This window comes from Triticum urartu, chromosome 3A (genome assembly GCF_056163025.1).
Source record: "Triticum urartu cultivar PI428250 chromosome 3A, HENAU_Tu73, whole genome shotgun sequence".
Lineage (NCBI taxonomy): Eukaryota > Viridiplantae > Streptophyta > Magnoliopsida > Poales > Poaceae > Triticum > Triticum urartu.
This window is the reverse complement of record NC_141875.1, coordinates 58,678,691-58,703,933: the sequence shown is the minus strand read 5'-3', so window position 1 is coordinate 58,703,933 and position 25,243 is coordinate 58,678,691. Positions and strand designations below refer to the sequence as shown.

At 44.6% G+C, this 25,243-nt stretch overlaps 3 protein-coding genes across 3 annotated transcripts; 2 read left to right on the top strand and 1 right to left on the bottom strand.

The window, feature by feature from the left end:
• The first annotated feature begins 1,788 nt into the window (after window positions 1-1,788).
• On the top strand, window positions 1,789-5,697 carry LOC125542787 (uncharacterized). The gene is made up of 8 exons (XM_048705959.2): window positions 1,789-2,758; window positions 2,951-3,027; window positions 3,879-4,047; window positions 4,402-4,490; window positions 4,614-4,778; window positions 4,855-4,932; window positions 5,096-5,199; window positions 5,316-5,697. Exons 1-8 carry the CDS (start codon window positions 1,825-1,827, stop codon window positions 5,419-5,421), a joined length of 1,722 nt encoding a protein of 573 aa, XP_048561916.2. The 5' UTR covers window positions 1,789-1,824; the 3' UTR covers window positions 5,422-5,697.
• Window positions 5,698-13,624: 7,927 nt separating this feature from the next.
• On the top strand, window positions 13,625-17,486 carry LOC125542786 (autophagy-related protein 18d). Its single transcript, XM_048705958.2, has 5 exons — window positions 13,625-13,828; window positions 14,730-15,611; window positions 15,796-16,054; window positions 16,609-16,732; window positions 17,084-17,486. Exons 2-5 carry the CDS (start codon window positions 14,850-14,852, stop codon window positions 17,190-17,192), a joined length of 1,254 nt encoding a protein of 417 aa, XP_048561915.1. The 5' UTR covers window positions 13,625-13,828; window positions 14,730-14,849; the 3' UTR covers window positions 17,193-17,486.
• A 3,536-nt stretch (window positions 17,487-21,022) lies between these two features.
• On the bottom strand, window positions 21,023-24,837 carry LOC125542785 (putative flavin-containing monooxygenase 2). The gene is made up of 5 exons (XM_087514777.1): window positions 24,792-24,837; window positions 23,860-24,516; window positions 23,319-23,630; window positions 22,605-22,650; window positions 21,023-21,832 (listed from the first exon to the last, which is right to left on the bottom strand). Exons 1-3 carry the CDS (start codon window positions 24,835-24,837, stop codon window positions 23,521-23,523), a joined length of 813 nt encoding a protein of 270 aa, XP_087370903.1. The 3' UTR covers window positions 21,023-21,832; window positions 22,605-22,650; window positions 23,319-23,520.
• Window positions 24,838-25,243: the final 406 nt, after the last annotated feature.

Here is a 25,243-nt window from a genome sequence, read left to right as displayed (position 1 = left end):
GAGCCTTCTCCTTTGCACTCTCTTCACATAAACAACATGAAACCCAACAGCCATCTACCTTGTCCCTGCCAGGCACCAACCCTCTGCCCTCGCTGATGTTGGCATCTTGTTGTTGGTTCCCTCAATGTTGGTGGGAAAAAAAGGCAGATGCAAGGTCGATTGCCGCTAAGTACAACCAAAAGTGAGGCGAGATGATATATAAAACTAAAAGCCTACTTATGCAAGAGTCGTTGTGCCGAGAGTGTTGGTTTGATTCTGCTACCAATATTCTTAACCACTGATGGCAAGCAAGAACACTCCATCAACACTCTTTCGATAACGAGCAGACTGGTAAAGCATCAAAATGTACCCTTATCTTTGGGATTGCGTGATGCAATTCAAGAGTATGTCGATACATGGGATGCACACAGCCAAGTCTCTATCGACACACCCTGTCAAAACTCAAAACATCATTTCCTTCTTCATTTTCCGCCTTTTTAGAAATGATCGAAAACACTATGACATAGGGCCTGCCTAATGATTGATGACGACCTCTCATCTCCTCTCCGTTCTTTCTTTAAGGTTACTTAATGATATCCATATCCATGTTTCCCATCTGATCAAGCACATTCTGACCTTTTTTTTAGAAACGCACATTCTGGCCATGAGCTTGGGATTGGCTGCGCCACACAATCCTTCCATCCATCAAGGATTCCTGTGAATTATTGTACTGCTACTATATATATTCCCTCCATTCCGCAACGCTGTGCATATTTTGTCTTTCTTAAGTCAAAGATGTCTATGTTTGACCAAGTTTATAAAATAAACCATCGACATCTAAAATACTAAATAAATGAATTACAAAGTACACTTCATGATGAATCTAATGATACTAATTTTGTATTGTTAATGTTGATACTTTTTCATTAAATTTGGCCAAACATAGACATGTCTAACATTAAAAAACAAAATATGCATTACATTTTAAAATGAGGGAGTATGTGAGACACAGTTACTAAACTGAATTAGTCTAAGAAAGATGGTGTACTAAATAATCATGTCGTTAAACAAGTGTTTCCGGCATGGCGTATGGGCCTTGGTTTGGTTATAGGTGGACTGGCCGGGTCACTCGCTCCGTTGGTTCGACATGGGAGCTAATACTACTGCTAGTTCTTCTTCTTAATTTTTTTTTTAAGATCACTCAAATTTATTATAAAAATTTATCAAAAGTACGAAACATCGCAGATTACATCATGGTCCTTGAACCACCGAGTAGCTGCTGCCACCGGCAGAACGAGTTGCCGATGTGCCGCCGTTGTCACTCCCACCTGAGCCGACCCAACCTTGTCGATGACACCCGGAATGTCCTTGTGCATTTGCTCTTAAGGACCACCGCCCCAGAGTCATGGTTGTCATCATCGAACCCGACATCAAATCTCCCCGCCGCCGCATATGCATGACGAGAAATCCTAACCTTGCCGCCCCGAGGAATCTATGCTGGAGCACCGTCTAGCCCGTCCCAACTAATGAACTTGACGAGGATTGGGACTCGAGAACCGGCTCGAAGAAGAAGCGTCGCCATTGCACTGCCCGTTGAAATATATTTCCCGTATCTCTCCATCGGTTCGGACTTTTGGATGAGTTGGCTGGAGCATAAATCCAATATTGCCCGTTCGAAATACATGTTTTTTGTGCTTAATGCCTAAGCTGGTCCAGCAGTACGGGCGAGAAAAGACTCGCAGAACCAACCCTTCTCTTCTTTTAGCTAAGAACCAGTCCTTCTAGTAGCGACGCCGACAGATTATGCAATTAATCAGGTCCTAATACAAAGTCTGAACCAGACACATGGTGATGATTAATCAATTGAGCCAACCAAAGAGGCCGGACAGGAGCGACGCAGAGGCAGACGGCGGATCCCCATCCCGCCGCGGCCACGTCACCCTCGCCTCGCCCAAACATAACCCGCCCGCGCCCACGCCCACGCCCACGCCCACGCCCGAACCCGAGCCCGAGGGAGGGAGAAGGATCGGAAAGGCGGGCAGGCGTGGCGTACGGGGCAGAGGAAATATCCCAAAACCAAAAGCCTCTCTCCAGGAACGAACTCCTCGCGCCGCGACCGCGACCGCGACCGCGACAACCGACCAACCCGACGCCGCCACGGCCACGGCGAGCCCCCTCCGCCGCCTCCGCCTCCGCCTCGCCGCCTGCCTCCGCGCGCCCCCGCCCTGCGACGCCGCCGCCGACCCGCCCGCGCTCTTCCGCCGCAGGCGCCCCTGGAAGCTGCCGTCGCGACCCGGCCCCGCGGCCGACGGCCCGATGATGGACGCGCCGCCACCACCGCGGACGACGACGCCGACCACCACGCCCCCGGCGTCGCCGCGGCCCCAGACGCAGCCGCAGGCCCAGGCCTCCGCGGCCGTGCCCTCCAGGCGCTACGGCGTGCATTTCTCCGCCTCCAGCTTCATCCAGGCGCCGCTCTCGGCGCTGCTCGAGTACTCGGGCGTCCTCCGCGCCGACCCCGGCCCGCACCACCCGCCCGCCGGGGGCGGCGAGGTGTCGATCCGGATCGTGGGGCCGGCGGCCACCGACGGGGCCGTCGTGCAGGAGGAGGGGGACGCCGCGGGAGGGGCGCAACCCTCCGCGCCGGCGGCCGCGGCCGGCGCCGACTCCTCCTCCTCATACCAGAGGTACGACATACAGCAGGTGGCCAGGTGGGTGGAGCAGATACTGCCATTCACGCTGCTGCTGCTCGTCGTCTTCATCAGACAGCACCTGCAAGGTCCTTCCCCCTGCCCCTCTGTTTATTTTAAATCCATGATCCACCAGTGCAAATTGATATGTTGTCGTCTGTGTATGACCGCATTCGTTTATCTTGTGAAAAATCGTGGGTGGGACTTATGGTTTCATTTGTTTATTTGTGAACGTTGGGATCACTGAGAAACCGTGGACTGATCTGGTTTGTTTCATGCAGGTTTCTTTGTCACCATCTGGATTGCTGCCGTGATGTTCAAGTCCAATGACATCCTGCGCAAGCAGACTGCTCTAAAGGTAGGTTTTGTGCCCGTTTTGCTGAAATTTTTGGCTCTGGTGTAGTTTACCCCAAGCTTAGTGTGTAAGAACTAAAGACTAAAGAGTATCGATTAATGAAATAAGTCCAACTCATTGTATGCAATCATGTTGCTTAGTGTTATAGTTTATATCTAATTAAAATGTTTCAGTTCAGCACATCTTTGAGCAAATATGATGGTGATATTTTTTTTTGCGTGCTTACATGGTAACATTATTGTTGCGTTGAGTGCTTTATAGATTAACAGGGCAAAAGCCCCTGTTCCATTTTCATAGAAAACGAAATCACACCGTGCCATCCACCTTTGAGTTCAGGAAGTTAAAAACACACCAAAAGCTGGGCAGCCAACACTATGAAATCCATTGCAACCATCCATACTCCAGATTGTATCGAGCATTTTCATGAATTTTCTGTATTCACGCATTACCTTTACATGCCTTTGTATGCCATGTTCTTCTTTGCATGAATTGTGTTGTCCTGTTGACTGTAAGGTAAATTAATTGGATATCTTTGTTGGTTTATGCCCTTACCCTGCACCAAAGAAATTCCAAATGGAAATGATTACATGCGGTCCATTAGTTTGATCATTATTGCAGCAACTAATTGGTTCCTGGAATTGCGAGAGAGTTCTATTTGTATAGGTAGTTGTAGCTTGTAAGTATCTTTCATGCCCCTTCCTTTATCTTCATCTTCTGAAGTCACGAAAATCTATTAGCTATGTATGTTCCTTGTATGAGGATGCTTGCTGATGTTATCATTTGTGCATAAGTGTTTTAACTATGATCCTGTTACCATCTGGCTAACTTCGCTTCTTTTCTTCTGCTTGATGCAGGGGGAGAGAAAAATGTTAATTCTTGTTGGGATTACAATATTATTTGTCGTTCATGTATCTGGAGTGTACTGGTGTTACAAGAATGGTGATCTTATCAGACCTCTGGTCATGCTTCCTCCAAAAGATATACCACCATTTTGGCATGCAATATTTGTAATCCTAGTGAATGGTATGTTATTTTTACCTATGATGCTTGAACATATTTAATCGTTGCCACTTGTATTGCTTCTAAGTTCATTCTGTGGACGTCATATGGCCTGAAAACGTTTAATTGCCGGTACTAGGGTCCTTTTAAATGTTAATGGTGTTAACTGGCTCAAAAGTTCATCGGATTTGTTGAATGTGGATATGTAGAGATAAACTAGGTTGTTTTCTATTTATAAGTGGTGGTGCATCTCTATACTTCAAGTATATAAATCTATGTTCAGTGGATAACATAGATTAAATTAACCAAACTGTCTAGAACTGATACTTTCTTCATGAAGTTTGTAATCGTGTTCGATTTCTTCTAAAATTTGTTCAGATACAATGGTGCGCCAAACTGCTATGATTGTGAAGTGCATACTGCTAATGTACTACAGGAACACCAAGGGCCGTAGCTATCGTAGGCAGGTAACGCTTGTAATCCTAGATTTCTGTGATGTATCTTGGTATTTTTCCTTATAGCTCCAGGTGCAGTGCTATTGTTTTTCTGTATAATCAGGGAGCCATAACCAATTTTGCCTTTTTGTTCAGGGTCAAATGTTAACACTTGTGGAATACTTTCTACTTCTGTACCGTGCCTTATTGCCTGCTCCTGTATGGTATCGCTTTTTCCTGAACAAGGAGTATGGGAGCCTATTTTCCTCGCTAACCACTGGACTATATCTTACGTTCAAGTTGACATCTGTTGTGGAAAAGGTGATATACCTTCCTATGCAATTTTAGCAGTGATACTGAGCAGATGCCTTCTAACACTTACCTTTTTGCTTGGCAGATTCAATCATTTTTTACATCACTGAGAGCATTGTCCCATAAAGACTTTCATTATGGCTCATATGCAACGAGTGAGCAGGTAATTTTGTATGCTTTATTAGACACTAAGAAGCTGTTGGCTGTCACTTGTTACTGAATGTTTATAAGTAACGATGGCATGTGAAAATATGCATTGTGTAGTGGAACTTTTGGCATGCATCTTTCATGTAACTTGACTACCGATGCGGCGTGTGTGCACTCAGGTTGCTGCTGCTGGAGATATGTGTGCTATATGCCAAGAGAAGATGCACGTCCCCATTCTTTTGCGCTGTAAACATGTCTTCTGTGAAGATTGTGTCTCTGAATGGTAACGCGCAGACATTCCGTCCACTCCACTCTAGTTACAGTTTTGTTTCATGATCTCAACACTCTGAGTATCTCTTGGCGTTTCCTTTGTACTAACGTCTTTCTGGATGATGGCAGGTTTGAGAGGGAGCGCACCTGCCCACTGTGCAGGGCACTGGTGAAGCCAGCAGACCTCCGGTCATTCGGCGACGGTTCGACAAGCCTCTTTTTCCAGCTTTTCTAGGCCGCAAACAGCCAGCAGGGAACCTCGCTTGCTTTGCGCTGTGCAGATAAGAAAGCAGATGTTATAGGTGTGAGTGCGTGCGTTGTGTTTGTCCGTGTTTCGCGAGCAGAGCGGCCCGGTGAGGCGCTGAACGGATCCCAACGCCCCCTTCCCAGCTGAAGGTGGAGGGTGCATGAGTGTGTTTGTTCCCATGTGTGCATATTATCCCCTGTATAGGCTATAAGAAATCTTACCCTACTACGATTTACATAAATAGAAATGAGTATATATAGACCATTGCCCTGTTCAAGAATTCATCCGATTAACCAGTTAACTTGCGGATTAATCCCTACTCATAGGGTCACCGAGTAGCCGATAAACCGAAAAATCGTCCGATTAATGGATTAAATGGCCGATTAACTTGTCGATTAGCCGATTAATCCCCTACTCGCTAGCCAACCGAGCAGCTACCAGTTAACGATTTCCTCAACAATGGACCATTGTTATATAGACTCTGAGATTGTGACAGGCTGACAGTTACGGCAGATTGGTGAACTCTCTGAACCCTGGTTGAGTTGAAGAGTTTGGATCAGCTCCAGAAGGTAAGACGTACTGGGAACTACTCTGCTTTGGGTGTGCCGTGTTTTTTCTGGCAGTGTAATTATGGCAGTAGCTGAAGCATGAAGTACCTGAGCCGCTGAGAAATAATCTCTGGTCCCTTCCTAGTTTATGTGAAGGCAGGTATGTTAATCCCTAACTAATCGACCAACATGAACACCAGTGACACATTCCTAGGCTTGTTGTTTCAATTTTCAGCAAAATGTGCAGATTTTCCCCATTATGTTACTTTAAAGCAATTGTCCAGCCCGAATGCTACTTGTGGGAGTTTTGACTTTGGGTTGTAAAATGCACTTTGCTTCGAAATTCCTGTGCTTCAAATAAACCAAGAGAAGCATGGCCGAGGCAGCACAAGCATCATCGTCACTTCTCCTCAAGGAAGCGACTCCGGCTTTGGCATTGGCAACTATCAACAACGTCCTCACTGCAACAATGTTTTTCGAGGAACTTGCAGTTGAACTGCCTGAATATATTAAGCAGGAGAAAAACAAAACACAAGTCGCATTACAAAGGCTGGGACAAGGGTATCCCGCACCGAAAAAGGAGAAGAAGAAATGGGTCAATCTGGCTCAGGTTCAGGGGAGTTGTCAGCATCTGAGAGCCAACGGGCGGAGAGAATTGAGGATGGTGTCTTGCTTGATGAGATGCATGAGTGCCGTTTCCTGTAGGTTTTTGTGCTTAAACACACGTCGATTTCGTCCCTTCCAAACGTTCCAAGCGGTGTATGCAACAGTCTTTGGCCCTTCCTTCAAGACAGGAGGTCATATCATTCCGCCAATGTGCGATTGAAGTTGCATTCTGAGCATTCGTGGCGAGGATGGGCGGGTGAAGCCATAGAAGACCTGCCAAGTAGTCGGCCACACCCGCACTCGGTGCCGACAAGGCAGCTCCGAATCCATGGGCGAGCTACGAAGGGAATGTGCAAGGTTGGTACTGCAGGAGATAACCATGCGGGCGACCTGCCGCTTGTCATCGCCGTTGTTGGGATCCTGTCGGCGCAACTCCAACTTACTGTAAAGAACAAACCGCGGCAATACCATAGACACGTTGTAGAGGCAGCCATCGCAGACATGCCTCAACCTCGACATCGCTCATGCACATAGGCATTGCCACACAATTTGCAAACGATGACTACCACATGAACACCCACTAGCCAGCGGTTCCTACAACCAGGTCCTGCTCCAAGATGATGCCCTCGAGAGGGAACATGACATCGGTGTTGCCACCATCTGGTCCGGGTAGACCCAAACTTGGGTTTTTCACTGAAGCACCCCCTCAGGGTAGGGGAACCGAGAACTGTAAACTTGACACCGTAGGCGTCACCATCGTTGGCTCCGACTTCACCCGAAACATAACTTTCGTCGCTCGGAAAGACTAACTCACATCTAGATGAAAATTAACTATGTCACATCTAACCTCTCCACCACATGATCTAAAGGCTTTAAGATTCGTACTGCATTTTTTTTCTTGGCAATCCACTTTAGCGGCTGTTGTCCCTTTTTCTATATATATACTGTATATAAGTAGCGCCGCTGTTGTCTATGCACGGCTGTGGTTTGTTTGTGTGTGGGCTGCGTGTGTACGGCTCTACACTGTTGTCGGCCTGCTCCTGTTACACGGCGCCATTGTTGGCTTTTGTTGCCCATGTTGACCTGCTGTATGCTGCTCTTTGGCATCTGTACGTGGGATGCAGGCGTCTTTTTTTTTTTTTGCCCTTTCTTGTGTGTTTTAGGCTTGGTTTTTCTCTTTTGGTTTTTAGGCTGTGGTGTTCATTTTTCTCTTCTTTTTTCCTCTCTTTATATATATGCAATTTCCAAGATTCATATATTTTTAGCACGGCTCACGTGCTATTGTTGCGCATCTTTGTCCATCTGTTTTTTTTGGTCATTTCCGTGTTTATGTTTCTTTTTGTTTATTTTTTAGTGGGGTTGCTAAAACACATCTAGATGAAATTTAGTGATCTCACATCTAGATGTCCGGCCCTCCGGTATATTGTCTTTATTTTTCATGCTCGAGTGATCACCCGTGTCGTGATCGATCCATGCTGTGTTGCAGAGTCTGCTGGGCTGGGAGGTCTATAGCGGAGCGGGACCATTTTTGCCTTTCTTTTCTTTTTTGTTGGGCCGGTGCTGCCTTTGTTTATGTTGGGCTTTTTTAGAATACAACGGGTATAGCCGAGAGTATAATACATCGATATGGCAGCCTCCCTTGAGTCGTCGCTCCCCTCCCCTATTGTTCCATTTCTATTGTTTTGTTTTGAATCCGAAGGAGACAACCAGACCTAGCAAGTATGTGGCTCAGAGATGGCACGGAACGTTCTTTTTTTGTTTCCCCTATTAGTTTCATGCACTCTTTTTTCCATGGCAAACTTTTTGTATATTGCATATGCAAGTGTTTGCCTAGTTTTTTTCACAATTTTTCCCCAATTTTGTATGTAAACCCCTCGACTCCAGAATAGAGCTATTTGTAGTTTTTGTAGTTGTCTCATTTGCAATTAGTCATCTCGAAAATCAATTTTTTTTATAGTTGCCCCAGTTGCAAGTGACCCACCGACTCGCAACTAGGAGGGATGTATGTTTGCAGGAGGGGCCAGTTGCAAGTCAACCATCAACTCGCAACTAGGTAGGGCCCCAGTTGCAAGTTAACCATCGACTCGCAACTAGGGGGGCGCATGTTTGTATGGGGCAGTTGCAAGTCAACCAACGACTCGGAACTAGAATGCATCATACTTTTTGTAGTGGCCCAGTTGCATGTCAACCATCGACTCGTAACTAGGGGGGCGTATGTTTGTAGGGACCAAGTTGCAAGTCAACCATCGACTTGCAACTAGGACGCATCGTACTTTTTTCTAGTGGCCCGAGTTGCATGTCTATCATCAACTCACAACTAGAGGGGCGTATGTGCTGTAGGGGTCTAGTTACAAGTCAACCATCCACTCGTAACTAGGACATGCCCTACTTTTTTATAGTGGCCCCAGTTGCGACTCGCAACTAGGGGGGCGTCTGTCTGTAGGGGCCCAGTTGCAAGTCAACCATCGACTTGCAACTGGGACACGTTGTACTTTTTTGTAGTTACCCCAATTGCACGTCAACCATCGACTTGCAACTAGGGGCATACGTTTGTAGGGGCCTAGTTGCAAGTCAACCACCGACCCGCAACTAGGGGGGCCTATGTCTACAGGCACCCAGTTGCAAGTCAACCATCTACTCGCAACTAGGGTGGGTGTTTGTTTGTAGGGGGGGGCACTTGCAAGTCAACCATCGACTCGCAACTAGCACGCGTCGTACTTTTTTGTAGTGGCCCTAGTTGCTTGTCAGCCATCAAGTCGAAACTAAGGGGAACGTATGTTTGTAGGGGCCTAGCTGCAAGTCAAACATCGACTAGCAACTAGGGGGGCGACATATGTTTGTAGGGGCCCAGTTTGCAAGTCCACCATCAACTCGCAACTAGGCGAGGGACGTATGTTTGTAGGGGCCTAGTTGCAAGTTAACCATGGACTCGCAACTAGGGGGACGTATGTTTGTAGGGGCCCAGTTGTCAGTCAACCGTCGACTCGCAACTAGGGGGGCGTATGTTTGTAGGGGCCCAGTTGCAAGTCAACCATCGACTCTCAACTACGAATCATCTTACTTTTTTGTAGTGGCCCTAGTTGTGTGCCAACCATTGGTTCGCAACTAGGGGGATATATGTTTATAGGGGCGCAGTTGCAAGTCTACCATCGACTCGCAACTACACGTCGTACATTTTGTAATGCCCCCGGTTGCATGTCAACCATCGACTTGCAACTAGGGAGGAGGTGCATGTTTGTAGGGGACCAGTTGCAAGTCAACCATCAACTCGCAACTGGGGCGTGTCCAACTGTTTTGTAGTTGCCTCAATTGCAAGTCAACCATCGACTCGCAACTAGGACGCGTTGTACTTTTTTGTAGTGGCCCCAGTTGCATGTCAACCATCGACTCGCAACTAGGGAGGGGGCGCATGTTTGTAGGGGACCAGTTGCAAGTCAACCATCCACTCACAACTGGGGCGTGTCCTACTTTTTTGTAGTTGCCCCAACTGCAAGTCAACCATTGACTCGCAACTGGGCCCGACACACCTCAGTTGCAAGTCCACCCTCGACATGCAGCCGGGGGCTTCTTCTCCTAGTTATAATTCCACCCTGAGGCCCAACCCATTTTTTGTCTCAGTTGCAAGTCCACCCTCGACATGCAACTAGACTCGACCCGTTTTTTCCCAATTGCAAATCCACTCTTGACACGCAACTTGGGAGGGGGCGACCATTTTTGTCCCCATTGCAAGTCCAACATTGCCATGAAACTGGGCTCTTGATCCTATTTTTTCCCTAGTTGCAAGTTCACTCTCGACTTGCAACTGGGACCGACATTTTTTTTACTGAACTACAAGTCCACGATCGACTCGCAACTTGGCTCGACACTTTTTTTCAAGTTTTAAATCCATCATTGGCATACAACTGGGCCGACTCTTTTTCCCCAATTTGCAAGTTCCCTCTTCGAGTCACAACTAGTTCAAAAAATATTTCTGCCTCGCTTGCAAGTCCACCACCGACTCACAGATATGGTTGAGTTTTTCCCAGTTGCAAGTCAAACATCGACTCGCAACTAGGCTCGACTATTTTTTGTCCCAGTTGCAAGTCCACCATCGACATGCAACTGTGCCCTTACTCCTGTTTTGCTAACTCCACCCTTGACTCACAATTGGATCCTACTTTTTTTTTCCTTTTTTGCGAGAACAATTTATTGAACATGTGAACATTTTTTCATATTCCGGGCCATTGTTTTTAATCGTCAGACATTTCTTTTAATACGTGAACATTTTTGGAACCCCCGACCATTTTTGGAACTCATGAACTGTTTTTCGTATCCGCCGATATTGTTTCCCGGGCATTTTTTGAAACCATGATCATCTTTTTCAGTTCATGATTTTTTATATCTACGAACACTTTCTGAAGTCGTAAATGTATTTGGAACTCGTGATCATGTTTCCATATTCTTGATCATCTTCTTAATCCTCGACCATATTTTTAATACTCTAACATTTTGTGGAACTCACGAATATTTTTTGAACACATGAACATTTTTTTAGCGTGTGAACATTTTTAATATTCTTGGACATTTGGCTTTTGAATTTTTTCATGTTATTGACCATTTCATCAATCCACGTACATCGTTTGAACTTTGTGAACATTGTTTCATATTCGGGAACATTACTGGAACTCGTGACCATTTTTTGAACTTGTGAACATTTTCCAAATTCACGACCATTTTTTTGTTTTAGCATCCACAAGGAATCACAGATATTTTCAAGACTTGTGAACATTTCTTTAAACACAAACAATTTTTGTACTCGCCAAATTCATGAACAATTTTCAGATGAGTGCATAATATTTAAATTCATCATTTTTATTAGTATTTTACCCCAAACACACTTTCATGTTTTGAAAAGAAAAAAATTGTTTTCCTGCAAAAGAAGAAGAAGAAGAAAGCATCTGGCGCCCGCATAGACATGTTTTTAGGGGACGTACATGCTTCGGTGCTTTTTTCGTAGGTTGACGCTAACGTTATTATTTTCCTTTTTTTTAGAGACGTCGTTAATGCTAGACGTGAGTGGCTTTAGCGATCAAAAACAACAGAGGACAACTAGCGTGGACAGTGCTATTTTGGGCTGGACTAATAATTACCCAACAAACAAATAAGACAAACAAAAGGCTATAAACATTGCTGATGTCATCTTAGATGTGATATAGTTATGTTACATCTAGATGTGTCCTAGACACACCCTTCGTCGCCAATCCCAACTTCCCCAACTCGAACCAGATTGATCCACCATGTCCACCATCGCCTTCAACGAGTCCTATAGGGAATGAGGGCCCGTCAGCCCGCGAGATCCAGACCCGAGTCCTAGATAAATGGGCGCGAAGCCTTGCAACTTGCCGCGGGAGATCCCGGGCTCCTTCCAAAGCCGACGCAGGAGGTTGAAGTAGACCACATCATCGCCCCCACCTCTCGCGGAGCCGGGCTTGCGCCGTAGAGGAAGGGCCGCCGCGCCCCCTCCGCATCGTCGCATTGCAGGATGATGCGCCAAGCTTTTGGACCGCCAGGGAAGGGATGCCACAACTATGACGCGGCACCGCCTGAACCGATGTGCTGGGAAGAAGGAGAAGAGTCACGTCGCTGCTAAATAGCTACCGCTCGAGGAGTCCTGCGTCCTACGGCGGCAGCGTGAGGAAGGGGCGGGGACTGCCGACGGTTAGGACCTAGGTTCCGGGGACAGGATGCTCGAACCAGTTTCTGACTTTCAAAAAGTTTGATGCTGCATGTACAAGTTTTTTATTGAAAGCCTATCGGTGTTTTATTTCACAGTCAAAAGAGTTACATCATTTATTACATAAGGAAGAATGAAATTGGGTGGATCTCCATCCCAATCAAATGCACACTGAGTATCATAAGAGTGCTTTGCCAGAAGGTGAGCAACTCGATTGGCTTCCCTAGGGCAATGGGAGAAAAAAACTCCATCAATCATCTTGGCTCTCGCAAAGCAGTCAGCTAAAGTCGCAGAATAAGGACCATAGATCTCCAGCTCCCCATTGCATGCCTGAATGAGCTCCAATGAATCGGACTCACATGTGATATGGGTGCAGCCCAACTTCTCAACTAATTCTAGTCCTTTTAGCAGTGCAAGGGCCTTCGCCGAGGCAATATCAAAGGCCGTATGAAAAGGACTTGCAGCTCCTGCTACAGCCTCACCTGCACTATTACGTATGACGACCCCAACTGCACCCGAACCATCTTGGCGGAAAGCAGCATCTGTATTTAATTTATAACATCCTCGGCTTGGCTTTTTCCACGTTATTTCATGTGGTTTACTGGAATGGAAACAACTCCAAAATTTGATGTTAGAGCCTGAATCGCAAAGGCCGTCCGGGGGGATCTGCTACAGTTTCGCCCTTCACTGCTTCCCTCCTTTGCCACCATACATACCAACACGCAACGGCTACTGACTCCTGCAATCCTAACATACCCAGGACCGGCGACTTCCTGTTTGGGTTGCAAATAATATGCTCAAGTATTACTGATCCTAACATGTCTGCAATCAGTGCATCATCAATGATATCCAGGAGCCCGAACGCAGACCAAACCTTCCGTGCACGAGTGCATGTAAATAACAAGTGCCGAATATTCTCCGGACCCGACCGACAAATAGGGCACTGTGGTGAGACGGGTATGTGTCGCGAAGCAAGAATCGCCATGCCTGGAACTGTACCATGCAGAGCCTTCCATATAAACACCTTAATCTTACTTGGAATTTTCAGCTTCCATAAAATGCCCCACACCGGGTTCGGTTTAGCAGAGCCTTGCCCATCTTCTCTTCTAGTTCGTGCGTCGAACTGATGATCCCATTCAATGTGATAGGCAGAACGGAACGAGAATAAAAGTTGACTGACGGCAATAGGATTGGATCAAGGCCGATTAAGCTTAATTGCACTGCACGCTGACATGATAGTAATATTATCGTCCAATATCCTTTCCGTGGAAGAAGCTGCGTCTTCCATTAATTAACTCCGATCCTTTTCTTTCTTTCTCTCCCAGAGAAAAATTCTGCCCCCTGTCCCAAAATCCCGAAAGGAAAAAAGGAAAGGAGAAAGAAAGCGCCTTTCCTTGCCGACTCGGCCTTCCTCCGTCCGTCCTCGCTTGCCGTCTCCTCCCCTCCACCGCGCGCACCCGTCGCGGCCGGCCCCGTCGTCTCCCCCTCCACCCGCGCGTCCCGGCGTCGCCGCCCGCGTCCGCCAGAGGTACCGCCGTCCGCCCCTCCCCCCTCCTCCTCCCTCTCTCTATCAGCGTCCTCCGCGGAACCCGGAGACCTGGATCTCCCTTGCCGTGCTCACCGTGCCGTGCCGATTTGGTTTTCCGTGGCTCTGGGACATTCCGCGGACGTCGATTTGGGGATTGAGATCTTCCCTTGCGCGGGAAGCTAGCCGGGCGGCTTGATTGATCGGGAGGTGGTGCCATCGATTTGATTGATGCCCTGCGGTTCCGGTGGCGCTGACGAGACCGGGCGCGAATCCCGGGGATTTTAGCCGGAATTTGGAGTTCTAATCAGGGCGAATCGGAGCGGTTGCTGGAGCCGGAGCTGATTTGGCTGTAGTCCATAGTCATAGGTGGGGCAGCACTGGGTAGAATTGGGCGGTCGGATGATATAATCTCTTGGCAAATCAATGCCGATCTCACACTCTAGTGACAGATTGAAACCTGAAATCGTTTGAATCCCGCGTGCTTGAGCTGAGATTTTTACCATTTAGAATGTATCGGTAACAATTCATGGTGAGAGGATACGCGTCGGTCGTATAGTTGATTTGGGGTCCTAGGTTGTTTTAGGTGGGGCGGCTCTGCTCGCGAGTAGAACTGCCCGGTAATATGATAATCCAGCAATTCAGTCTCTTTAGTTTGTAGCAGCTTTTAAGCGCCATGGTTCAGTGTGTGACACCCCTAGGTAATCCCAGGATAATATGAGACTGTCGTACATATGCACATCCTCGACAGTGTTAAATGCTGACATTGCACCTAGATCTGTATCATTTGTTTGAATTGTTACTGTTTTTGTTTGGAAGGTAGTTTGAATGGTTTGCTCACTACATTCAGTGCAAGATGTTTTTGTTTTAGTTGCCTTTTGCTGATGTTTTCTCTTTGTTGCAGGATCTCTGAAAACTTAACTTGTGTGTGTGCGTTGTCGCTGTTGCTTACACATCGACAACCTTTGGCGTAGCTGAGCTCATTGCGTTTGGAATCGATTCATTCGGTGTGTCTGGCTTGTATATGAGCTCACAAGTCTCCACATCGCGGGGTTTACATCCCCCAGAGAAAATTATGGCATACGAGTCCCCTCCCACATGGCCACTGTCGGTGCCTACGAGCAAGGCTGAGGCAGGTAGCAGCGATGACCAGGAGGTTAGGCTGTTGTCGGTTTCTTGGAATCAGGATTGTGGTTGCTTCGCTGCTGGCACAAGCAATGGCTTCAGAATCTTTAACTGCGACCCTTTTAAGGAGACTTTCAGGAGGGATCTGAAGAGTGGTGGGTTTGGGATAGTTGAGATGCTGTTCCGCTGCAACATCCTTGCTCTTGTAGGTGGCGGCTCCAATATGCATTATCCGCCCAACAAGGTGATGATCTGGGATGATCACCAGAGCCGCTGTATTGGGGAGTTTACCTTCCGCTCTGATGTACGGGCCGTAAAATTGGGGAAAGATAACATTGTGATTGTCCTTGAGACAAAGATATATGTTTATAACTTTACGGATCTGAAGATGCTCCATCAGATAGAGACCCTGTCAAATCCTAAAGGACTGTGCTGTCTCTCTCATCATTCCAATACTTCAGTGCTGGCCTGTCCTGGGCTGAGTCAGGGACATGTTCGGGTAGAGCATTTTGGGCTAAAGGTGACAAAGATGATTACAGCCCATGATTCACACATTTCTTGCATGGCCTTGACTATGGATGGTCTCTTGCTGGCAACGGCAAGTATGAAGGGTACTCTAATCAGAATATTTAACACGATGGATGGCACTCGCCTGCAAGAGGTGAGTAATATTTCAATCGCTCTCTGATGACATCCCATTCTTTTGTGAATAAATAGCAGACATATTTATCTCCATACCTCACAGATCTTCTTTTAGCTGGCTCCACAAGTCTTTTTGTAGTATATGTAATTCGTTGATAGTTAGCATGGGCATATAACTATCTTTATGTTTAAATGGTATGCAGGTGCGCAGAGGTCTTGATAAAGCCGAGATATACAGCATTGCACTGTCACCAAATGTGCAATGGTTGGCAGTGTCCAGCGACAAAGGAACGGTTCATATATTCAGTCTAAAAGTCAGGGTTGCGGGTGAAGATTCAAGTAATGATCAGCGTACCCTTGAAGCTCCACGGATGGATCATCAGAATTCTTCTACCTCTATGGATCCTCTTATACAAACAAACACTGGATCCAATGCAAGCTCATCACTGTCTTTCATGAAAGGTTAGAATGGTACTTCTGCTTGCACTATTTGATTGCTCATCTGGTCTTCAGAGTTCTGTGTAGCTTTTGGCATAATGAAGTGCTAACTTAACAAAAATTTGCATATGGTGTACTCTATTTGCCTAATGCTCATTACAATTAGCAATTCACAGAGGACTAATGGATGCGCAATATTCTACAATTTTGCATGCTGCTTATGAATGATGTGATGAATAGTCTAGCTAATGCAGAAAAGTTAGCTCAAGATAGAATAATTAACATTATTGTCAATTTCGTAAAATGATGTGAAGTAAGTAGTGATCTCAAAACATTAAGCAGGCAAGCTGCTGCTCTGCTATTGCTATTGCTATGAGAGAAAAGAAAACAGTATATACAAAACTCAATTCTAGCAGCAAGGGCCAAGACCACATGTTTTACTTATCATTTATTACGCACTTGTGATTCACTTCATAACCAGTTGAATCAGTTTGTATGCATGTTCAGAATAATGGGTTGGCATCCCAGAGAATTCAGTTAGTCAAGGCATTAACATATTCTTTGCTGCATTTCTCTAGGGATTCTGCCGAGGTACTTCAGCTCAGAGTGGTCATTTGCTCAGTTCCATTTACCGGAAGTCACACGTTACATCGTAGCTTTCGGCGCTCAAAACACTGTAATGATGGTTGGCCTGGATGGCAGGTACTCATCAGCCACCTTGATGGATTAAATATTTATTGCAAGATTTATCATTTCAGCTAATGTATACATACACGTAGGGTGTTTTTTGTTTGCCATTATACCTGTAGCACATATAATTCAGTTAGCCTTTGCTATCAATACACGTTTGATTTTCACTTCTGCTAGCGATTGTTTAATATTTATTATAGCTACAGAAAATTACACCAGTCAGTTGAAAAACTTGGACAGTTCTTGTTACAGGCTAAAGCTCCTTCAGTTTAGCTAGTAGTTGCCTCAGCAGATTTTTATTCTTCTCTAGCAAGTCACCGCTAGCATCGCACTACTAACTACGCCGACTTTTGCCATTTGCAGCTTCTACAGGTGCATCTTTGACCAAGTAAGCGGCGGGCAGATGACCCAGAAGGAATACTCACGGTTTCTGAAGACTGACTACCCTCCCTTGAGGACATTGACCGCGTAAACCGCGTGACGACGCTGCACCGACATGTACATACATAGAAGGTTGTGCTCTGTCCATTGTACATATATCGCCCCCCTTGCCAGCAAGGCTCTAGGCCGGTCGCCGGAATAAGGAGCGCCGGGGTGTCCGGCCGCAACCTGCCTGCCTGCCCATTTTGCTGCAGATGCCCTTGGCCCGTCCAAATTGCATTGTTTGTTCGACGTATGTATGTACAAGCACATATGCCCGTGCGTTGCAACGGGATGATAAAATTATATACCTCTAGCTCAATATAAGAATGGATCAAGACCCCCACATGTCCGTATTCTCTAGTTCAACATGGCACCCTTTAATTAGGGCCAAACTAGTATATTCTTTTTTATTGACACGTGCCTATAATTTGTTTCAATTATAATTAACCAGCATATTCTTTTTTATTGCCACATGGAAGCTACCACTGTCAATAACTTATGTTGTCCCTTATTCTGAACAAACCGACTTAACTCGATGCGCCGGATGCAGAGCAGGTCCAGTATGGGATTGATCGACCTCACGACCTCAAAGACCCGACCACATATTGCTAGCCACTCAAACAAACGTGTTCTGCTAACCAATGGTCAGGATAAATATAATAAAAGAATATAATGCAACGCGAGATTCGACACTTTTTTTTGAACTTTTCAAAAACCGATAACTATGAAATCCAAATATACATGGCAACATGAACAATTTTCCAAATTACATGCATTTTTAAAAGACGAACAAAAAATTTGAATGGAACATTTGTTGAAATCCACAAACATTTCTTAAAACATGAACGTTTTATAAAAATACGTTTTTTAAGTTGTGAACAATTTTTGGAAACGGGAAAATGTTTTGAACATATAGAAGAAATTTAGAAATTTGTCTTTTAATGCAAATATTATTTTCAATTTTTGAACATATCACTAAAACAATAATTCTAATTTGTAACATTTTTAAATCTTGAATTATTTTTTGAAAACCCCCCAAAAAATTCAAAAAATGGGAATAATATTTTATATTCTGAAAAAAAATCGGAATGACAAAAAATTATAATTTCTAACATATTTAAATAGGAACACAATTGTGGAATTCATAACATGAACTACCGAATATACTTGGCAACTTGAACAATTTTCCAAATTATGGACGGCTCTTTTGAAAATTCCAAACATTTTTGAACAAAGCAAGAACAAAAATTTGAACGGAACATTTCCTGAAATGCACATACATTTCTTAAAGACATGAACCTTCTTATAAAAATATGAACATTTTTTAAGTTGTGATTTTTTAAAATGGGAGTATGTTTTAAAAGTGCAGAAGAATTTTAGAAAATGTGTTTCTTTAATGCAAACTTTATTTTCAATTTTTAAACATATCGTTAAAACAAGAATATTTTTCGAATTTGAATTTTTTTTAAATGCATTTGTTTAGATGTTGAACAATTTTTAAAAATACAAACATTTCTTGAAAAATGGGAATATTTTTGTAATTTATATTTGAATAAATTTTGGCACGACAAAAAAATCCAAACATTTTGCAGAGTAGGAACACATTTTTGTAATTTGTATTTTTTACGAAATTTTGAATAAAAATTGAAAAATTACAATTGCGAACATTTTTTTAAAAAATTTGAATTTCTGAAAAAAAGAATAAAATAGACTTGCAATAGGAACACATAGAAAAATGGCCTGCCTAGTCTTGGGCGCCCTGTGCGTAGTTTAAATTAGTTTCCCCATTGAGCGGGAAATAGAATTTTTTTATTGCTACGGGGGCAGGAAAATATGGGCTGACTTTACTGGGCCATAGGGCGCGCAACGCATGTACAAAACTTTGCATAAATCGTTTTTCCTTTGCCAACAGATGGAGTACGAAAGTTTAGTACCACCTCGGATAGAGGGAAAAAAATAATTTTTTGACGATGAACGGATGAAAAAATCGGAGAAACGCACCTTGCTTTATTAGTAGGTATAGATAACAAGCAGCTCAGTAAGGAATGCAAATATGACCTTGTCTGCAACCAGAGCTGAAACAGTTGTTGGCATAACACATTCTATTGCCAATAGATTTATCAGTGTGAGTGCTACCTTGGCGTGCAACCAACGCACTGATGGTCTGATGGATGCCATTGTGGATCCTGCCATCTTCTAAGGAAAGTTTAGACGAATGCCAATAGCATATATGTATGTATGCGTTCTAATATATTTATAGCATGGGTTTGTTAGGCGTGGTTCTTGTGCTTGGCCTGTTTGATCAAGTACATGTAAACTTTAGTTGAAAGCAACATCTGACCAGGTGCTCCTGGTCGCTCTCGTCGATCTGAAGTGATCTGATTATAGAAAGCCACCACGACCGCAGGGCAGCCCGTCGCCGTCGCGTCCATTCCCAGTGGTTGCGCGTCTCTGATCTCGTGTCATCCTCCTGATGTGCCCATCTCATCATACTACCATCATACGTCCATTTCCTCTTCTTTGTCTGTCCAAACTATTTATTCCAGCGCGGATGACTCGTCGCTGTAAAGTGTAAACGAAGGAGGCAAAAAGATTTGAGCAACACGCAAGACGTGGTCTCAGGGCCATTTGTCACGCAATTGTTTCGCCCTGATGATTTGGGTAATCCGGCCGGAGTTTCAGCGCTTAAAAAAAGGCCTCGCTTGGAACGCATGAACGGAGGAGGGAACCAAAGAACTTATATCCTACTAGTAGAATGCCCGTACGTTGCTACATGCTAAGAGCGGTCTTCAAGGTCGAAGTTCATTTCTCCCTTATACGTCCGGGTATGTTCGGATATCAAACAGGCGCTCAATGAGTTCCCCAAAATTCAACCGTATGGACAATCCGGGCTTCCCCAAATCCAGCCCATATGTGATGGAGAAATGTGGTTATCCGGACTATCTGCCATGTTATCTACAACACGCGGTCCCAACACAAAAACCCCACCCCACGACGCATCCTTCCCTTTTGTATGCTGGACCCACCTTTTCCGGCTCGGTTTCCCGCTGTAGCGGGACATTTTTCGCTGGAGTCCTCTCCTTTAAAATAGGGATACACCCACCTCATCTTCACCATGGCGCCCTCTCTCCTTCACAACGTACTTCCCAAAGGACAGCCAAGGAGGAGTCCCTGCCAACCGCCCCGCTCCGATCCCTCCCCCCTGTTTGTGTCGATCCACCACCGCCATCAAAGGGGAGGAGGCATGCGCCACTCGTGACACCTCCGGAGTTAAGAAAGTGGATCCGATGTCTCCTGGGTCATTGCCCGTACATGTTGCAACACATAAATATTCAAGTGCATCAACACTGATCAAGTTAAACATGTACCTTGAGATTCCTCGTGCCGCTCATGCATATTACACCGCCTCCATTGTATCTAAGCCGCCCTACACAAGAGGTCGAGGCATCATATACACCCGCCCTGTCCCCCGGCCTTGTCGTGGGCGTGATATTGCTCTAATCTCTCGTCCCTCAAATCTACCTCGTATATTAAAATTAGTAAATATTTATCAGATGATTTTTGTAGTGGATTTTAATCCTGATCAGTAATATTTTCCTACAAAGACAGTTCTGGATATAGGAACAAAGCTACATAAAAGTTACTTTGAGACGCTTCCAATTCTATATGATTACTATCATCCATTTTTCAAATGAGAACATGTGACACCACCGCCACTGCTGACCACCAACTCCCATTCAAAATATAGCTAGTAAATATTCCATAAACTGTCGTCCTAGCAAAAGGAGAACCGGGAACAATGAAAGAGCAAACTTAACGAAAATAAGCTTGCACTTGCATTTGGTTCAATGTGCTAATGAAAAATGGGATAACAAGCCAGCACCTTAAAATTTTCTTTTAGACGTGAGCTGCTGTACAAAATGCTAACCTAACCCCCAATTATAATAAGAGTATGAAACTGGTTGACAAATCCTCCCACTGCCCGACCTTATTTTCCAATGTACTCTACCACACATGCACAAGAATTTACAATTTCCCAAACAAACTACCATAACATTTCATGCTTGAGTTGTCCCAGCATCACTGAAGTCTCGGTGAGGAATTTCACAACAACCTCATGAGGACAGACTGGCCCCTACCCAGCAAGGCAGCAACAAGCAAGGACAATGAGAAGTCCAACATCTCCTCCTCCGAGAAGCCCCCACCCTCCGCCTCAAGAAACTCCGTTCACCATGTCCTTGTCCCTCTTTCCCTCCATCTCGTCCTTCACCCTACTCTTCTCTCCTCTCTCATCTGACCCCTTCCTTATCATGTTCCTCGGCGCTCCATCCACCTTCTTCCTTTCCTAAAGCAATTCGGATAATAGTAAATTATGGTATTTGTGCATCAACATCACAGTAGTTGTCCAACTAAGTCCAACAAGATTCCCAAAACTGGAACATATTGCATCATACAAATAGATGCATAAAACAACAGAAATTGCAGACACCTGTAAAGACAAGACTCTAAGAAATTAATAGTGCCAATACATGTTGTGATAACTACTACATGAATTCAACTTAAACTTGCAAGACAGGAATGCAGGCTATACACTGAACCTTTATCATCCTATCGGCATAACCAGTACATAGCCATTCATTCCCAGATCAAATTTGTAGATCATACCCATTCAATGTGACAACTAATGATCTGCATACATATAGGAATACCATCAATAGATATCTAGAAAATAAATATTGTATTTTATGAGAACTAAGATGCTCTAATGGACCAGTATAATTCCAAGCAAACATGCAGAAGAATATTGAAGGTTTAAAGTTTTAGCGAGTATAAAATTTCAGCATATGGATATTAGAATTGCAGGCATGCTCAAAATAAATAATTTTGTCAATCCAAAATATAATATATTATTGCATTGGTAACTGGCCGATAGTTTGCTATTAATTCTTGACATTCTTTAAAAAAAATCTTGACGTTTAAGTTTGTCCATGCCCATTATTATATCTGTAATGCTTAGTTCAAAACTTGAAATTAACATATGCTTTTTTTCAAACAGAATTAATCATAACAAATGGAGCAACACAAATACCGTACCACCAGACCAAGAGTTTTCTTTTATACATATTGGCATATTGACATGCTCTGTTATAATGGATGTGCAAATAAGATTTTTAGTTTTGCTGGTATGCAACTAATATTCTAACCCACTGACCTAACTCAACTTAAGACAGGACAACATCATGGAGAAGGAATGTCAACAAAACTCAAGTAACAAGTACTCGTATTATGTTATGCATCCATCAGTACACAAAGTTATGATTTACCTGTTATTAACACAATTACGTGAAGAAAAGAACATGCTAAAGTTCTATGCATGTGTGTGTGTGTGTGTGTGTGTGTGTGTGTGTGTGTGGAGAAACTAACCAAATTTAAATGTGTATTTCTGAACAAATATACTCACATCACAAATCCTTCGATCCAAGTGTGTGAATTCCATCCGATCAAACCTGCGATAAGAGAAATTGAAAAGGAGAGACATGTCACCTGCATCCAATTAGCGTATAGAACATCACGATATCACTACATCACCTTTGTGGGGCCTTGATCAATGCTTCATTCTTAAACATTACAGCATAAACAAATGCATATGAAAGCTAGAAATTGTTCTACTTTTTTTCATGATAGGGACTACCACACAAATTCTTTGAGATGTGGGACGGTAAGAATTGGAGCAGAGAAACGTTGATGTAGTAGGTGCTAAGCCATGTTGTAACACCTGGAAACAAATATCTAACCTAGCTAAGCAAAAAAATTAAAAATCAAGGAAAACATAACAGACTAAAAATATCTACCCTAGCTAAGCAATAAGAAAAATTAGAGGGAAACATAACAGACTAAACAGAACCCTAACAGGTAACTCTACAAATATTCACCTGGCATACGTTATCTCATTCCAACAAATATTGGAGTTACCTGTTACTGTATTTGGCAAGCAATTTCACTTTTAATTTTAAGGAACTGTAACGTCTTGTTTTTCAGATGATCCATTCATAGACTTTTTTCCTCAGTAAGAGGCCAACTTCAGTAAGGTTCAAAAATAGATATTTTGGAAAGTCTATGAAACACCTGAGTTAGAGTCAAATAAGGAATTGAAACTGCAATTGTAAAGACCAACCTGCCATTTTTTTTGTTCTCATTCCAGCCATTTCAACTCTCATCTTCTGAAACTCAGCCTACATCCTACAAATAAAGATGTTCAACAAATAATGGTGCAAGACAAAGCATTCTGATTACTATAATGAAAACAACTCCAATGATATTTTTTTTACATTTTCTGTGATATTATACCTGACCTGATCATCATATTAGCATTTTTATCACCTAAACTTCAAGCTATTACTTGACATCTTATGAATTAAATGGTAGCTCCAAGGAAGATATCTTTGGCTTTGCCATGCTCGCTCAACTTCCCCTGCCATGCATGTATCTGCTTAACAAAAGCACAACAGTACAACGATTTGTAGATAAATAAATACAGATACACAATCATTGATATGGTAGCGGATCATGTGGGGGTGGCGCATTATATAATCGGTTGAATTTGGAGCTCAGTGCCGTTCAATCTGGGCTGCTTGCTGGTCTGGCGTCAGTGAGCTCGTGGATATAGCAGACTAACAGTTAGAATAAAATGCGTTCTTTGGTTCATGTAGAGGTACCCGATGGTAGCAGCCAATGAGGGTTCTGGCACAGCATCGTGCACGGCGTCCCCGCGCCATTGGCGTCGGCGCACTCGGCGGCGATCTCGAAGGCTGACTTGCCGGACCCCACGACGGTGATGCGCTTCCCCTTAACCAGCGCGGCGGCGTCCTCGTCGGCCATGTGGGAGAGCTCCATGCAGTGGAGCACCCGCCCGCGGAACGCCTCCGGGCCTGGGGACACCGCTGGGATGTTGGGCACGCCGCTGAAACTGCCGATGCAGAGGATCAGGAAGTCGGACTCATGCACCTCCTCCGTCTCCGGCTCCTGCTCGCCGGCGCCGCGGTCGCCCACAGTGAGGCGCCACACGCCCGAGCCGTCGCCGAAGGCCTCGCCGTTGCCGTTCCACCTCTCCCACCGGTCCGCCGCGCCCTCCGGCTCCGCATCGACGTACTCCGCGGCGACGACCCGGCTCCGGAACCTGACCTGGGAGAGGGGCACGAGATTTGTGGGTAGATAAGGAAGGGCAGGGGCCTTGATCGTGAGAAATTTTTTGAGGAACAGAAGCTGGAAAAAAATCCTGGTATAATTGGAAGGAAATAAACGAATGCGGGAGGGAGCATCTGTATGGAAAGAATCGTGGGAGGGGAGGATGGAAAGATTGGTGTTTATGGAAGCTTTTTGTTATAAAAATATTCGATATGATTTGATCCCTCTGGTATATGGAAGGGAAGGATGGAACGATTAGTGTTTTATATGGAAGGGTGGGATCGATGGAAGGATGGAATGGTTCATTTGGTTTTTCTAGGCATGGGGCGTGTGGTTCTGGTGATGCATGAATGAAAACCGGTCTTGGTTTTTGGAGGGAGGAAAAAATCGGTGGGAGGGAGATCGCCTGGTGGGGGGAGATCGTTGGAAGGCTGGAAACGAACGAAACGAACGAACGACTTACGTACTGAGACATTAGAAGTAGAGACTAAGAGTAGGAGTGATGTCATGGATTCGCGGAAAACATTTGCAGCATGTTTGGGTCGATGCTTTGTTTGTTGCAAAGTTGCGATCGATCCGTTGCACCGTTCGGCATGAATTTTGCTTGTTTGTTTTTGTGTTAGAATGGATTTAGTATAGTTAGGATGACTTCCAAAGAATGATTTATCAGAAACGGCGCAGCCTAATGATTCTCTTGATTTCCTATGGCCAAAAACACCCTAATGATTCTCTTGTTTTTCCTCTGACCAAATAATAATGTGCCTACATATGGCAGCCGGATGCGGCCTAGTCACACTTGTCTGATTCGTTGACTTGTTCGGCTCCAGACGAGGCAATCAGCCATGTGATTCGTGACGTACAAGCACAACCAACACAAAGAGCATGTTATCTTCAAATAATAATGGCCATGATGGT